The sequence below is a fragment of the Schistocerca americana genome, chromosome 9 (assembly GCF_021461395.2).
Source record: "Schistocerca americana isolate TAMUIC-IGC-003095 chromosome 9, iqSchAmer2.1, whole genome shotgun sequence".
Lineage (NCBI taxonomy): Eukaryota > Metazoa > Arthropoda > Insecta > Orthoptera > Acrididae > Schistocerca > Schistocerca americana.
In genome coordinates, this window is record NC_060127.1 from 193,546,276 (window position 1) to 193,564,121 (window position 17,846).

The window sequence follows — 17,846 nt, forward strand, 5'->3', positions numbered from 1 at the left end:
GCTGATAATAAAAACCACTTTAAAGTGAACGGTGACTGCACAGTCACAGTACAAGGTCCACAGTATTAGGATTAAACATATCTTCATGCTTCCTACTCATTGTCTACAGCTGTTTCCTCTGACTCCACAGTGTATGGGAATGAAGATTTATAACAAAATGTAAGGTAAAAATATAAATAAGTTCGAATGTGTAGTTTGCTGAAGAGAAATATGTCAGAATGCTAGCCTGAAAGTGCAATTACTCATCAGAGTAATTCTTGATTTGGATGCAGCAAAAGGATCTGAAATATGTAAAGCTACAAAAAGTTTATTTGAATTGTTAATACTCGTGTAATGTATGATATTAAATAATGTATTACAGTTAGATTGTATGACACCAAAATACCCTAAAACTATAATTTAGAATAATATAACACTAACTGGTCTCCTATAGAATAAAGCACTGATTTAATTTTGTATATTGTGGGACAGTAAACATCTCATTCTGAAAAATAATTTCGCATGTAGTTTGCCTCATAGTCTAACATTCAGAGTGAAGTTATGTTCTCTGGTATAAAAGAATCCAACATGCTGCCCTCTATTACAAACCAAGAAACTAAGAAAACCTCTACAAATTCACAAGAAAATATAACACATACCTGATTAACCACTTCTGCAAATTAATTAATATCTAGATTATAAGACTGATATTTTCTATTAGTTGTACGGCAAGTAGCAGCATTCGTTGCAAAGCCGTAAGAGGAGTAATTGAGCTATGTAAATAGGCCTCTACTGTCACATACGTTGGTTATTATTTTCTTAGCAAAATGCCAATACACTCAAGTAAATGTTGAGCTACCAATAGAAGATAAACAGTAACTATCTAATGGAAGTAGTGGCTTTTTCAATGCAGAGATTCTCCTTTTAATATACTAAGTTAAATTTAACCGGCATAGGCACATGTAATATTAAGCAGTACAGTGATAAGTTTATTGTTAACACAGGGTGCAGATTAATTTCTAAGAGTTGCTTCTATTTGTTCACTTATATTTTTGACTCACTCCACCTCTCTAAGGGTCCTCCTCCTCCTCCTCCTCAATGGAATGAATCAACAACAAAATATGACTGATTTTTCAGAACAGGAGGTCAGTAATTGTCCATCTCCTAATGGTGCTGCTTATTTTGCAAGCTCGCTCAAAGTTTTTCTTGTCTGATATTAAGTAACTTTAGGGTCACTGGTTAGATTTCTTCTAGTATCTGAAAGAAATGCCTGTTATTACACATTGCTACCTCACACTGCACTTAACTCCATTGAACAAATGGTGCGATTTCAGACTGACGTCTTTTTCATTGGATGTTTTGAAATTATTCTTGACATTCTTTAGATTGATGACAAAAGATGTTATCCTTTTGATACTTCAGTCAGTTGCTATCAATGTGTAAACCCCCCCCCCCCCCCCCCTGCGGGCCCGAGGTATTCCTGCCTACCGTACGAGGCGACTAAAAGGAATTTCACACCTTTCAGCCTTCATGTGATGGTCCCCTGTAAGGTTTCAACTCCATTCTTCAAAATTTTCCCGAAGAGTGAGCCAATTGGGGAAGGGTGCCTTACAAGGTGCACTGTATCCATCGTGCATTGAGATCTTTACCCCACTTTCTTGATGTCGCATTGCAGTCCTGCCCATTCTCCATCTCTTGGGCAAGGACACCTTCCTGGATGCGTTTTTCACCATGCACCATGCAGTGTTGATTTCTGCATTGACGATGACCATAGGCGTCTTTGCACCTGATGTCCAGCACGGTAGTCAGTCTGTTGTGGTGGGGCCACCATGTACCCTGTTGGTTGTAGCCCCCTGACCACACAGGAATCACTCTGCTGATGGCTCCACCATTATGCCAAGGGATAGATGCCCATCCCCCTGGGGCATCGGGACTCCAGGCAATAGCCATTCTGCCAGGTGGCCTTTGCTATGGCTGGGTGGCACCCGTGGGGAGGGCCCCTGGTCGGAGTGGGTGGCATCAGGGCGGATGACATGCAATGAAGCACAGTCCATCATCTCTTGCTGGTGGTAAAACACCGACAGTCTCTAAGTGATCATGAGCTCAATTCAACGCACAGAAGTGCGACCTCAAATCGTTCCCCTTCCTGGCCACAACATGGGAGGAACATCAGGTTAAGAATGACAGCAGATCTTATTTGCCCCAGTACATTGTATGTTCGAGAGCTGATGGGGAACCTATCATGACAATAAAGCCTCAGTTTTTTGTTGCGCATTTAGAAGACAAGTTTGGGGGGGGTTGGAGGGCTTGTCCAAAATGAGATCTGGGTTAGTCTTGATCAAAACAGCATCCTCTGCCCAGTCACGGGAGTTAATCGCTTTTGACAAGCTGGGGGATGTTTCTGTAACCATCATGCCCCATAAGAGCTTAAATACTGTCCAGGGTGTCATATCTTACAGAGACCTTCTTTTGCAGTCCGACGATGAGCTGCGCACCAATTTAGAGCAGGGAGTTGCACATTTTGTCCAGTGTGTCCACCGGGGTCCGAAGGATAATCAGGTTGGCACTGGTGTCTTCATCTTGGCCTTTGAGGGTGATACATTGCCCGAGAAGGTCAAGGTGATGGTCTACCGGTGTGATGTAGAGCCCTATATCCCTCCCCCGATGCGGCGCTTTAAGTGCTGGAAGTTCGGCCATATGTCTTCTCATTGTACTTCCAGCACCACATGCTGAGATTGCAGATGCCCATCACATCCCAATACTCCATGTGCCCCACCTCCCATCCATGTCAACTGCAGAGAGCACCATTCGCCTTGCTCGCCAGACTGCTGGATTCACCAGAAAGAAAGGAAAATAATGGAGTACAAGACCCTGGACAGACTGATCTACACTGAGGCTAAGACAAAATTTGAACACCTGCATCCTGTGCATATGAGATTGTCTTACGCCACCAAAAAGCAGCTGGTCGCAGGGTTCACACTCATCCTCAGTCCCAGGGACTGAGCCAGTGAAGTCCTCCCTGCCAGGGAAACGCAAGGAGCAGCGAGAGAAATCCAAAAAGAAAATCTCTAAGACCAGGGAAATTGCAGTGGCACCCACACCACCGCTACCTACAATCTCTGCGACTGAAGATGAGGTGGATTTTTGACGTCTGCTGAGGACCTAGATCTCACCAGACCCTCAGACACAAGGGATATAGACTGCTCAGGCAATAAGTCAGTGGCAGCAGGTGACTCTGAGGTGTAAACTGCCTCATTGAATGTTCCATGCATTCCTAGCCTCACAATGTCATCCTCCAGTGGTATTGCGGCGGTTTTTTCCACCGCCTGGCTGAGCTACAGCAACTGTTAAGCTTTACACCTGCCATCTGTATTGCCCTCCAGGAAACCTGGTTCCCAGCAATGCGGATCCCTGCCCTCTGTGGCTGTAAGGGATAATACAGGAACTGTAGCGACTATAATCGAGTGTCAGGTGGAGTTTGCGTTTATGTCCTAAACTCAGTTTGTAGTGAATATATGCCTCTTCAAACTCCTCTTGAAGCTGTGTTTGTCAGAATAAGGATGACGCAGGAAATAACTGTCTGCAATGTAAATCTTTCTCCAGGTGGTGCAGTACCCCTGACTGTATTAGCTGCACTGGTTGATCAACTCCCTGAACCATTCCTACTTCTGGGAGATTTTAATGCCCATAACCCCTTGTGGGGTGGTACCATGCTTACTGGCCGAGGCAGAGATGTTGAAACTTTAGTCGCAATTCGACTTATGCCTCTTAAATACTGGGGTCGCCACACATTTCAGTGTGGCCCATGGTAGTTACTCGGCCACTGAGTTATCAATTTGCAGCCCAGAACTTCTCCCAACTATCCACTGGAGAGCACATGACGACGTGCATGGTAGTGACCACTTCCCCATCTTCCTGTCACTGCCCCAGCGTCAGGTACACGGACGTCTGCCCAGATAAGCTTTGAACAAGGCAGACTGGGGAGCTTTCACCTCTGCTGTCACCACTGAATCTCCCCCACACGGTAACATCGATGTGATGGTTGAGCAAGTGACTAGCACAGTTGTTTCTGATGGAGAAAATGCTATCCCTCTCTCTTTAGGGTGCCTAAGGCATAAGGCAGTCCCATGGTGGTCGCCAGAAGTCGCTGAAGCAATTAAGGAGCGTTGGTGAGCTCTACAGCAGCATAAGCGGCACCCTTCCCTGGAGCACCTCATAGCCTTTAAACGGCTCTGTGCCTGTATTCGCTACCTTATCAAACAACGGAAGGAGGAGTATTGGGAGAGATACGACTTGACCATTGGGTGCCACACGTCACTTTCACAAATCTGGGCAAACGTCTTTTCGGGTACCAGGCCCCAACAGCTATCCCCGGTGTTGCCAAAAATGGCGAGTTATGTACCGACACAAACACGATTGCCGAGCACTTTGCTGAGCACTTTGCTCGAGCCTCTGTGTCAGAGAATTACCCCCAGGCCTTTAACACACTCAAACAGCTGCTGGAAGGGAACGTCCTCTCATTCACTACACACTGCAGTGAATCCTATAATGCCCCATTTACAGAATGGGAGCTCCTCAGCGCCCTTTCACATTGCCCCGACACAGCTCCAGGGCCTGATCGCATCCACAGCCAGATGTGACTACAGATCTGACTACAAGCGACATCTTCTTGTCATCTTCAACCAGCTCTGGTGCAATGGAGCCTTTCCACCACAATGGCGGGAGAGCACCATCATTCCGATGCACAAACCCGGTAAAAACCTGCTCGATGTGAATAGCTATTGGCCCATCAGCCTCACCAATGTTCTTTGCAAGCTGCTGGAATGTATAGTGTGTCAGCGGTTGGGTTGGGTCCTGGAGTCATGTGGCCTGCTGGCTCCATATCAGGGCAGCTTCTGTCAGGGTCGCTCTACCACTAATAATTTGGTGTCCATTGAGTCTGCCATCCGAACAGGCTTTTCCAGACGGCAACACCTGATTGCCGTCTTTTTTGATTTACATAAAGCATACGACATGACTTGGCGACATCATATCCTCGCCACATTGTATGAGTGGGGTCTCTGGGGACAACTCCCGATTTTTTATCCAAAACGTCCTGTCGCTCTGTACTTTACATGTCCAAGTTGGTGACTCCAATAATTCCATCCATATCCAGGAGAATGGAGTACCGCAGAGCTCTGTATTGAGTGTGTGTGTATTTTTAGAGGCCATTAACGGTCTAGCAGCAGCAGTCGGGCCCTCCGTCTCACCTTCTCTGTATGCAGACGACTTATGCATTTCGTACTGCTGCTCCAGTACTGTTGTTGCTGAGCGGCACCTCCATGGAGCCATCCACAAGGCACAGTCATGGGCTCTAGCCCACGGCTTCCAGTTTTCAGCTGCAAAGTCGTGCGTCGTGCAGTTCTGTCGACATTATACCGTTCATCCGGAACCCGCAATTTACCATGACGATCCACTCACTGCAGTGCAGACATATCAATTACTAGGACTAGTTTTCGATGCTCGATTGATTTGGCTCCCTCATCTTCATCATCTTAAGCAGAAGTGCTGGCAGCACCTCAATTCCCTCTTTTTCTTGAGCAACACCAATTGGGGTGCAGATCGTTCTATGCTGCTGCAGCACTACAGAGCCCTTGTCCAATCCCGAATAGACTATGGGAGTGTGGTTTATGGTTTGGCAGCCCCTGCAGCATTGCATTTACTCACTCCTGTGCACCACTGTGGGGTTCGATTGGCATCAGGAGCTTTTAGGATGAGTGGTGACCAGCGTACTGGTGGAGGCTGGTGGTCCCTCCACTGCAGATGAGACGTGCACAACTGCTCGCCAGTTACGCAGCACACATTCATAGTTCCCCTGAGCATCCATTACCGTCTACTTTCCCCACCTGCGGCAATCCATCTCCATATTGGGGCTAACAATTGCAGTTTGCATGCGGTCCGTTCTCTCCGAGCTGGAGTCCTTCCCTTTACCAGCTCTACTTGCGGTCAGTTCACGTACGCCTCCTCGGCCGCAGCTTCATCTGGACCTTTCTCATGGCCCTAAGGACTCTGTTAACCCCGCTCTCTGCTGTTCCTTCCTCTCAATTCGTGACGTGTTGTGAGGCTCTGAAGCGGTTTACACCAACGGCTCAATGGCTGATGGTCTTGTTGGCTTCACATATGTTCATGGAGGACATATTGAGCAGCACTCCTTGCCAGTTGGCTGCAGTGTTTTCACTGCAGAGCTGGCGGCCATATCTTGTGCTCTTGAATACATCCGCCCATGCCCTGGCGAGTCATTTCTCCCGTGTACTGACTCAATGAGCAGCCCACAAGCTGTCGGCCAGTGCTACCCTTGTCACCCAATGTAGTGTCCATTCAGGAGTCCATCTATGCCTTGGAAGAGTCCTGCCGTTCCGTGGTGCTTGTGTGGACCCCAGAACACGTCAGAATCCCCGGCAACAAACTTTCCGAGAGGCTGGCCAAACAGGCGACGCGGAAACCGGTTCTGGAGATAGGCATCTCCAAAGCTGACCTGTATTCTGTCTTACACCACAGGGTTTTCCAGCTTTGGGGGACAGAATGGCATAACAGCACACACAACAAACTGTCATTAAGGAGACTATGAATGTGTGGAAGTCTTGCACGCAGGTCTCTCGCAGGGAATCAGTTGTCCTTCGCTGGCTCTGCATTGGCCATACGTGGCTAACGCATGGTTACCTACTCCATCGCGAGGACCCACCTCATTGTCGCTGTGGCTCCCAAATGACAGTTGTCCACCTCTTGCTGGACTGCCCATTTTTAGCAGCTCTGTGGCGGCAGACTTTTAAATGTGGCTTCCACATCCACAGAACCCCTTGCCTTCTTGTGAGGATAACTGCTATATGTGTCACATAATCTTTTAAATGGCTACATAGTTGTCTCCCGAGTTCCACATCCACAGAACTCCTTGCCTTCTTGTGAGGATAACTGCTATATGTGTCACATTGGCAACGAGCAAGCAGGGTTTTCATCAAACAGTACAGCTGAAAATTCATTTTTGAGTTTCTACAGAGTAAAATTTAAATGATTTCATTCATTATGCATTATGAAGAGAAAGTACCTCACAGCAACTAGAGAATGAAATATTAAGACCATTATCAATAGAAACACAAACTATAAAACTTTTTTTACTTATATAGTCAGCTGAAATTGAAGGCCCGACCGAGGTGACACCGCCTTCACGTTTGAGCCTGAAATCAGAGATCGGAGGGAGTAATGGCACAAACTCCAATAGTCTACATTGAAGTGCTGTCACGTGCTACACTTCTCTTTGCAAAACTCCTCACACACTCCCTTTCTGAAAACATTTATTCGCAGTGTAATGTGTACGAACAAATGTTTCTCCCGAATAAAATGTGACTTTGACTTTTAACTGTGGCTTCTCCTTTCTTTCCGTTTTGTATTATATGTTTTGTCTGTTTTATTCTCACACTTGTGGCCTTGTTTTATTAGGAACAAGGGACCGATGATCTCATAGTTTTGTCCCTTCTCCTGCCTTTAAACCAACCATCCAACCAACCACCACCACCACCACCACCACCACCACCACCAACAACAACAACAACAACAACAACAGCAACAACTGTTGGTCTGTTGCAATGGCAAAGTTGATTTTTAAACACTTGTACACCATACACTGTCCACCACTGTCCACACCAGGGCAAAGATCTATGCCTACTCATTATCATCGATTTCTTCTAAATTTATGGTATATGGAGGGCTCGGTCAGAAATGAAACTGATAGAAGCAGGAGCTCCCTATGGCCAAGAGTTTAGAAAAACTAGCATTTCTGGTGTATGTTGGAAAAGGTATGAGCCATTTGTGTTAATGTAAATTCCAGGCAGCAATTGGTGCAGCAGTAAGAGTGCAGAATGGTAATCCTAGTGTTCAGGGTCACGTTCCTATGCAGAAACATATTATTATTATTATTATTATTATTATTATTATTGTCAATTTTTATGTAACTCACACTGCAGATAAACCGAAATAATGCTCAATATATTTCATTTATTAATAATTCCATAAAAGGCAGGAAAAAAAAAGCAAAGGAAAATTTGGGTTTGCAAATAAATTTCCAGGAAGGGATTTATGGCATTCACGAGAATTTTCTATATAAAATGAGGTACTTTTATTATTTTACAGTTGACAATTTACACTGCTGGGGTGATATTCACCTTAAAAACAGGGAAAGTAGTAATTTTATCGGTGTCTTGCACATGTTACAAACACTGCATGTCTACAATTACACGGTTGTTTTAAAGTTACTATAGATAAACAAACCTGATGCAGATTCGTAAATGTTCTCTCTTATCACTCAGTTTGGTATCAAACAACATGTAACACATAATTTCACCAAATTAAAAAAGAAAGGAAAAGGTAAGTATAGGAACTCAATTCCATGACCCTTAGATTACTGATCTGTATCCTTTCCACTGCACCACCTGATGTCTGACAATTATAATACAAACAACGTAAATGGCTCGTGCCTCTCCCAACAAGAGCCAAAAATGCTAGTTTTCCTAAACAACTTGCCATCTGGAGCTTCCACTTCTGTTACTTTCATTTCTGGCCAAGTCCTGCATGTACCATAAATTTGGTGACGATGAGTAGACAATGTCCCCTTGGAAGGTCAGTGCACAGGATCCGTGATACAGCACGGTCTTTCTCAGTCTCTCCCAGAAGTGGGGACCGAGCGAGGTGGCGCAGTGGTTAGACACTGGACTCGCATTCGCGAGGACGACGGTTCAATCCCGCGTCCGGCCATCCTGATTTAGGTTTTCCGTGATTTCCCTAAATCGCTCCAGGCAAATGCCGGGATGGTTCCTTTCAAAACGGGCACGGCCGACTTCCTTCCCCGTCCTTCCCTAATCCTATGAAACCGATGACCTCGCTGTCTGGTCTCCTTCCCCAAACCAACCAACCAACCAGAAGTGGGGTCTAGGAACGCACTCGCGTCCCTGTGGAAGCACTAGGAATCGATCTTCACCCTTTCCCTAGTGTAGAAAGCCTGGAGCACCAGTCCCCAGTAATGGACCTCACTCCTTGACATTGAACAGATGGGGGAAAAGAGAAGTGTGTATCAGCACCTTGAGAGCACTTGTGAGAGTAAAGAACCATCAAATGATGAAACAAGGTGCATTTTTACACATTAATCTAGATTTGTGTGAGTTCTTTCATAACCTCAGTTTTATTTGGCAAACTGGGCTGGGCATGCAAATTAGCAGGGCCACAAAATATATTTCCATTTTTCAAAGGCGATTTTCTCCACTAAAGCAGTATGCCGTCCTCGAGAGCAGTCATACCGATCCACGTCACAGTATTCGCATGTGGTAATGGCTCAAGTTTTTACATTGTAACAGTTGATATACTTGGCTTTGACAGGTAGTGGAATTTGTAATACTCTCATTGTGGCCCCTTTCTTTTTTATTAGCAATTAAAATCAATCTGCATTTCCTATTCAAAAACCCTTTATTAATTCATGATTAACTTACACAGTACTTTAAAGATTCTTTCAGATATTCTCTATTGATACAGCACTTTTGTACCAATCATTAAGAAATATCCTTGTACACTGTAGAAGTGTCATTTCTACGATAATTAAATATAGTCTACAATTACAGGGCTATGCATAAGTTCCTCTGGTGTTTCAGAAAATGGCAGCACAAAAATGTGTCATATACAGAAACTACACACACATCTCAATGGATAAAGGCTATCAACATGTTTCTAACCCACCTATAGATCCTCAATGTGGGCACCACTTGTGACATGACAAATATCATACAACAGTCAAACTCTTGCCATACATGGCGTGCTCAATTTCGGCGAATCTGTTAATTATCCTTGCAGCTCTTCCAAAGCAGGTGGCCCTGGAGGCAGGAACACATGATCTTTCACTTAGCTCCATAAGAAAATATCACACGGACGGAAGTCAGGTGAAAATGGGGGACAGGGAAGAAGAGAAGAGTTACGATGCGACACACGTCCGATCCTGTAGTTGAGGCAGTATAGCATTGAGGTAATCGCGTACATCCAACAAAAAGTGTGGTGGTGCACCATCTTGTTGTGAAGTGGAGTCTCCACTCTCTTCCTGTAACTGTGGCATACACCACCACTGCAACACACCCATGTAACCAGAACCAATCACAGTTTCCTCTGTAAAGAAAATGGTCCAAACACTTTTGAAGGACACATTACAAATGACATTAACTTTAGGTGAAACGAGAATGTGTTTCACAATCTCATGTGAATGTACTGTGCCCCAAACATCTACGTTACAATTCACCTCTCCAGACACTTGAAATATGGCTTTGTCACTGAAAATCAACTTCTGTGAAAAAGCTGTCTTTCTCCAGTACCCACTGCAAGTAATTGCAAAAGTCATAATGAAGCTCATTATCTGGAGTAGTCAGGTCGTGTGACAACTGCAGACATTTGCCCAGAATGCACCAGACAGCTGACTGCGGTATCTGCAGTTTTCACAGTTACCTTATATTCCTGGTGAAAGATTGCCGCATATGCTTCACCTTCGCTGCTTATGATCCCAGCTGGCCTGTGTACTTCACACAATTAAACAGCCAGCCTCATGTGTTGCACCACTCATAGGTAGTTTCATTTGTTGGAGCGTTTACCTGATATTTTGTATGAAATGGTCACTGAACTGCTACAACTAAATCACATCTAGAGAATTTAAGACACAAAATGCATGCATTGTTCTATTATATGCCATGTACTGATATGCTTGCCCCTAGTTGTGTGCTCTGCAACTCCACAATAACATGAGAGATGTTCTGCCCACTGACATGTGCCATTTTTCTATACATCGTGCAGTTTTCACACAGTCGTATTCTGAATAACCCTGTATAATCCTCCTCACTAACTCTGCACATGGCCATATTTTGTTGCCGAAACCCACTTGCCACAGTTTTGTCTCTTAACAACATGTATACCCAGTGTCAGATGTCACTATGCTTCTGTGAATTGGAGTATTTCATGAGAAATTAATTTTTGTCTTTTCATTGAAAAGTGTAATATTTCCACTAAAAGTGGCTGCTTTATTTCTGGGGTGCAGATATTACACTCAAAGTGGAACATAAATTGTGTGTGGACACCATCACAGTTAATCATCTGTTCTTGTTATTCCTGGGAAAAGGCTGGTCTCCTGCTAACATTTTTCAGTCATAGTTGTTTGGAAGAACCAATGTGTCACAATCGCTTCTTCCACGGTATTTTTGTCGTCTTCATTTATCATACCAATATATTGATTATTTCTGTGCAAATGTCAAGTGATTGAGAGCCCTTAATGGATTAATTATAGTTTGGGCATCTTAAAAAGCCCAAGAACTATTTGAGTGTTTGTGAATTAACTCATTGTCCACTTTTCATTAGCCATTTGTATCATTTCAGTGAGATTCGAATGTGCAGACAGCGATCATCACTCTCTTGCATTGTGAGGCTCATTTTTTAGCATACTGCAAGTTATACCACAAACAGATGTTGAAGGAACAGGGTAGTGACCTCTCATTTCGACGATTTCCTATGACGAGTCACTTCCTGTTCAGATGGGTTTATCTTGTAAACTTTGTGTCATCAGCAAAGTGATATCTCTGATGTCAATTGTAGCGTGTAACTCACATCTCCAAAAGTTGGTGGTTGTTCAGCAATTTTCTTCACGTTTAAACTAAGGACTAAGATATATGTCGTGTAAAACGTTACCTCACTTTTGCAGCTTCCCTTACATGAGGGAGGTCTTCATCCAGTTTCAGAATGTCTTTGAACTGAAACAGAATTGGAAGGAAAAATTACTGTCACTCACAAGAAATATAGAGCCTTACATGAGCATCACAGTCAGTTTACTAGATATTTCTACAAATGAACGATTCACATGTTTTACATAAATATGTAAATGAAAGAACACTGGCAACTGCAGTTTAGTTCTCTTACTAAATCATATGACTTAGCCTTTCTTCAAGCACATGTTTGCTGATAATCTTATAACATCCTTCTCCTTAAAGAAATATTCACTTCCTGTAAACAGTGAACCTAGTTCAACTCAGTCTCTTTCATTGTTTTCTAGTGGTTTCCCACATCCTTCCATAAGCTCGTATCCAGTTCCTGTCATTGTTAAGTTTTTTTCTCCCCAGTCTTCTTTCATTTTTTTGTCCCTTACCCAAGCTCCACGCATAATCATTTCTACTCATCTGTGTACGAACTTTGCATTTCCTTCATCTCTAGAACAGAGTTGCGAAGTAGGCAAACTATGCTCTAACCTGATCTTTGCTATGCCTTCTGTCGTGATCCTGTCAGTAACTTACACGATTTTCACCAAGCCACACTTCTGTTGCCTCTGAATGCCGAACAGTTTCCTCACATAATCTTTTAAATGGCTACATAGTTGTCTCCCGAGTTCCACATCCACAGAACTCCTTGCCTTCTTGTGAGGATAACTGCTATATGTGTCACATTGGCAACGAGCAAGCAGGGTTTTCATCAAACAGTACAGCTGAAAATTCATTTTTGAGTTTCTACAGAGTAAAATTTAAATGATTTCATTCATTATGCATTATGAAGAGAAAGTACCTCACAGCAACTAGAGAATGAAATATTAAGACCATTATCAATAGAAACACAAACTATAAAACTTTTTTTACTTATCTAGTCAACTGAAACTGAAGGCCCGACCGAGGTGGCACCGCCTTCACGTTTGAGCCCGAGATCAGAGATCGGAGGGAGTAATGGCACAAACTCCAATAGTCTACATTGAAGTGCTGTCACGTGCTACACTTCTCTTTGCAAAACTCCTCACACACTCCCTTTCTGAAAACATTTATTCGCAGTGTAATGTGTACGAACAAATGTTTCTCCCGAATAAAATGTGGCTGCAGTATTTGAAACAACACCGACCGCCAAAAAAGTAAAGCACCCAGAAGAAATGGTCGGATGTCACTAACTTTGTACACGCACACGCCCTCAGTGGATATGTAAATGATTAAAGAGTTGCCATTCTCCTTGACAGGTAGAATGGTCACAAGAGTGCACTAGTGACGTTATCGAGAATGATAGGCTATATACGGGATGGGAACAGTGTCAGATGTTGAGTATCATTGTGAAGGAGACAGAGAAGCTGCATACTTGTGAGAGATAGTAATCAGCACCTTATTGTGAGTCTCCATGTGGTCTGCTGGTCTAATTGTGCAATATACAGATTTGTGTTGTTTCAGTGACAGTGGCCCATCGGACAGCACGGGAACACGAAGGCGGGCATACTCGTCATCGAGATTCTGTTGACCACGTCTGGCCATCTCGAGGGAGTACCGGCCACCAAGCATGTCGTAACCTCTTCATGTCTCTGTCTGCCATCTGACAACGAGTAATGGACTCCCTGCAAAATTTTGTATCAGCCACCACCATTGGTCAGAGACTAACAGCAGCCAGACTAGAGAATTACTGCCCCGTGCGTAGGCTGCCATTAATACAGCAACACAAATGGCTGCGTTTGCAGTTTTGCCGTGCCTGGGAATCGCAGACTGCTGATAAATGGCATCATTGTGTTCGGTGACGAATTCCATCCTTCCAGGGTTTCCGAGTGTCACAGTTGTGCTACTCCTGGCATCACTACGTGGGGTACAATTTTGAGTAACGACTGGTGACGAATGAGGGAACTCTGACTCCATGACGGTCACAAGCATTCCGCATCCTCGTGCACGCGTTACCTCTTGTGCGACAGTGCGGTGGTGCCATTTTTCGACAGAACGCTGCTCATCCGTATACAGCACGTGTCTGTCGGCTGTATGTGTGATGTTGCGGTACTTCCGTGACCGATAAGATCCTCAGCTCTGTCCCCAATGGAATGTGTGGCGTCAGCTCGGGTGTTGACTCCGTCCCGACGCCAGTTGCGGGTAAGCTCAGCTCAGGAGACGGTACGTCAGCTCTGTGACACCCTCGGTGAGCAAATTGGTGCACACGTCCCAGCCAGAGGGCAGGAATGTCATACTGATAAGAGGGCTCATACAGCTGACATCTTTGTAAATTTGATTCACTTCTGCAATTACTGAAATAACATTACGTACCCTCATAACTTGAGAAGTTTTATTTCGTTTCCTGCTGTCCTGGGAGCTTCACTTTTTTTGTCAGGCAGTATGTCATCTCATTCACATCTGAAGACTTGTTTATTCTGCCACCTTTCAAAATCAAATCCCATCAACAGAAGAGTTTTTCTCAGTTTTATTGCTACCCTCAAACTCTTGCACTGGTGTTCTTTCTTTGAAATGTTAGTAATATCACATATATTGCTGCCTAATAGCACATTTATCTGTATCATCAGTGACATATGTACTGCATGTGTTTCTTTTCGTTTTGAGTCGATAACTAAATTCTTCTCCTATCGGCATCATCTCCCTCTTGCTATAATTTACATATCATCGGCTTTCTCGAATTTAACATCATCTTTTGTGTCAGCACTACTTACTTTACTCTCCTTCTCATTGTCAGAAAAGTTACTTATGTTACCAGCAAGCTGTTACAGCTGACCACAAAAGTTATTTTCTGTGATCAATTTCTGCACTTGCACTGTGGGGTAGCAACGTGCTCTACTCTGACCTAGAACGTGGCTATAGCTACTTGTGTGACTGTGTCAGTTCTTGTCGTGCTGAATCTGCAGTTTTCTTTGGTGAGTATTACATTTGAGTTGAAAGTCTGGTGACCGGAGAGAGAAATATTTTGGAACATTTACAGTGTGGTGATACACATTACTCAAGAGGAGTGAGCCCTATTCCGACGTCTTCTTACTGATGAACAACACTCGCATCCAAAACTTATTGATGTGATGAGGAAAGAGAAACATAAAAAAAACATACTGAGTATAAACGTATAGATATTGTGCATTGGTTTTCTTTTTATTTTTGAGTGTAACAAGCTCTACTGAGAGATAGGCGTAGGACGGTAATCACAGTAACTTTGCAAGAGGAGATATCAGCTCAAATGCGGCAAAGAATATTTTGTGGATTGCTATCCTGTGCGGGGGATGCACTGATCGAAAGAATGGATATGTATGAGATGAAAAATGAACTTGTGACACATTACTGTCACTCTGTATATTGAACAATGAAGGTGGTCATTTAATGCAGTTCACATATTTGACGATGAAGAGGGTATTTGATTGGTTAACACAAAAGTAGTGGGGCAAATTATTTATGAAAAAGTAATGTAGCAGAGATAGCAGTTTTGAATTGTAAAGTAATTACAGCAAAGTTGGAGCAGAAATCCTGAGATTACACCTTTCAGACAAAGATAAATTCTGGCAGGTGAATCCAGGGACAATGGTCATCTGTGCAGGAGCTGTGCTTGCTTTGTGTGTGTGTGTGTGTGTGCGCGTGTGTGCGTGTGTGTGTGTGTGTGTGTGTGTGTTTTCTTTTCTGAATAAGGCCAAAAGCTAAATGTGGCTGTCTGAAACTCAACATGTCATCTTTATAGTTAATAGCAGTCTATCCTTTTCCTAATATTATTGATATTCCATAGTTGATTTAGATAGCATCAAAAAGGCCGTGTCCATTTAACACACAAAATCAGCCAATGGCTGTCTAAAGACCTCCACTGTTCTCCACAAATGAAGCAGTGTGTGGCTTTTACAAATATAGTCTTAAATTAAAACTGCAGAAGGTAGACCTACGTACCTTTATCTCTCGGGCACAAAATTTATGGTACAGTATAGTCTAGAAGTTAATTTCAAAATAATGAGACGATATTTTGACGATATACGTCCAACAGTAATATTTATTTGGCGGGATACACCCGGTTTCTGTTTCTTTTGTCCCATCTGGTAGGATTACTGGTGTAAGTTAGGAACAGAAGAGTTGCCGAAGTGGCATCCAATTGAAAGACTTCCACCACGCCACCAAGCCAAACAGTATTATTATTATTATTATTATTATTATTATTATTATTGTTACACATCTCTTTTATGAGAAATCCTCGCAGAACTCACTTCCAACTGTTGTCACTAGAATGTAATTGCAGGCTATAATAGTAATGACACATCATGTTTCAAACCAGACAGTCTTCATGCTGTTGTCATTGTTGCCTTGAAGCGTGACACTGCAAGAATGTCAGCTAGGTAATAATTTGTATTGAAATAAATAAAAACAATGAAATCCTGAATATTCAATACCAATCTGCAAAGCATGCGTGCTCATATATTGGTTTGTTTTACACTTTTTTATAAAATTAAAAAGTTGCCTTTGATTTTGGGCAAATGACAAATTCGGAACTCTCATACGCTTGACAGTTTATCATGTGCACATGGCACACACATTCATGCAATTATAAACAGTCCTGGAGCCCGAGAACCCAGGAACAATGAAGATACACAAGTGCGATGTAAGCAGTTGCTATTAAGCTACAATTGTTACCCGACACTCCAGTGCACTACCCCAACTTTGCTTGTTGTTGTTGTGATCTTCAGTCCTGAGACTGGTTTGATGCAGCTCTCCATGCTACTCTATCCTGTGCAAGCTTCTTCATCTCCCAGTACCTACTGCAGCCTCCATCCTTCTGAATCTGCTTAGTGTATTCATCTCTTGGTCTCCCTCTACGATTTTTACCCTCCACGCTGCCCTTCAATACTAAGTTTGTGATCCCTCGCTGTCTCAGAACATGTCCTACCAACCGATCCCTTCGTCTAGTCAAGTTGTGCCACAAGCTTCTCTTCTCTTCTCTTCAATTCTATTCAATACCTCCTCATTAGTTAGGTGATCTACCCATCTAATCTTCGGCATTCTTCTGTAGCACCACATTTCGAAAGCTTCTATTCTCTTCTTGTCCAAACTATTTATCGTCCATGTTTCACTTCCATACATGGCTACACTCCATACAAATAATTTCAGAAACGACTTCCTGGCATTTAAATCTATACTCGATGTTAACAAATTTTTCTTCTTCAGAAACGCTTTCCTTGCCATTGCCAGTCTACATTTTATATCCTCTCTACTTCGACCATCATCAGTTATTTTGCTCCCCAAATAGCAAAACTCATTTACTACTTTAAGTGTCTCATTTCCTAATCTAATTCCCTCAGCATCACCCGACTTAATTTGACTACATTCAATTATCCTCGTTTTGCTTTTGTTGATGTTCATCTTACACTCTCCTTTCAAGACACTGTCCATTCCGTTCAACTGCTCTTCCAAGTCCTTTGCTGTCTCTGACAGAATTACAATGTCATCGGCGAACCTCAAAGTTTTTATTTCTTTTCCACGGATTTTAATACCTACTCCAAACTTTTCTTTTGTTTCCTTTATTGCTTGCTCAATATACAGATTGAATAACATCGGGGATAGGCTACAACCCTGTCTCACTCCCTTCCCAACCACTGCTTCCCTTTCATAACCCCGACTCTTATAACTGCCATCTGATTTCTGTACAAATTGTAAATAGCCTTTCGTTCCCTGTATTTTACTCCTGCCACCTCCAGAATTTGAAAGAGAGTATTCCAGTCAACATTGTAAAAAGCTTTCTCTAAGTCTACAAATGCTAGAAAAGTAGGTTTGCCTTTTCTTAATCTTTCTTCTAAGATAAGTCGTAGGGTCTGTGTTGCCTCATGTGTTCCCACATTTCTACAAAATCCAAACTGGTCTTCCCCGAGGTCAGCTTCTACCAGTTTTTCCATTTGTCTGTAAAGAATTCGCATTAGTATTTTGCAGCTGTGACTTATTAAACTGATAGTTCGGTAATTTTCACATTTGTCAACACCTGCTTTCTTTGGGATTGGAATTATTATATTCTTCTTGAAGTCTGAGGGTATTTCGCCTGTCTCGTAAAGGCCAGCAGTAGTTCTAATGGATGTGGTCTAC

At 43.1% G+C, this 17,846-nt stretch overlaps 1 protein-coding gene across 2 annotated transcripts in view; it reads right to left on the reverse strand.

Moving 5' to 3' along the window:
- The window catches only part of LOC124551379 (disheveled-associated activator of morphogenesis 1), a 435,878-nt gene that overhangs the window by 57,072 nt on the left and 360,960 nt on the right, over nucleotides 1-17,846 (reverse strand). For both annotated transcript variants that reach the window (XM_047126427.1, XM_047126428.1), the window contains one exon: nucleotides 11,716-11,777. In XM_047126427.1, the coding sequence (XP_046982383.1) occupies nucleotides 11,716-11,777 (62 nt within the window). The remainder of the gene's footprint in view (nucleotides 1-11,715; nucleotides 11,778-17,846) is intronic.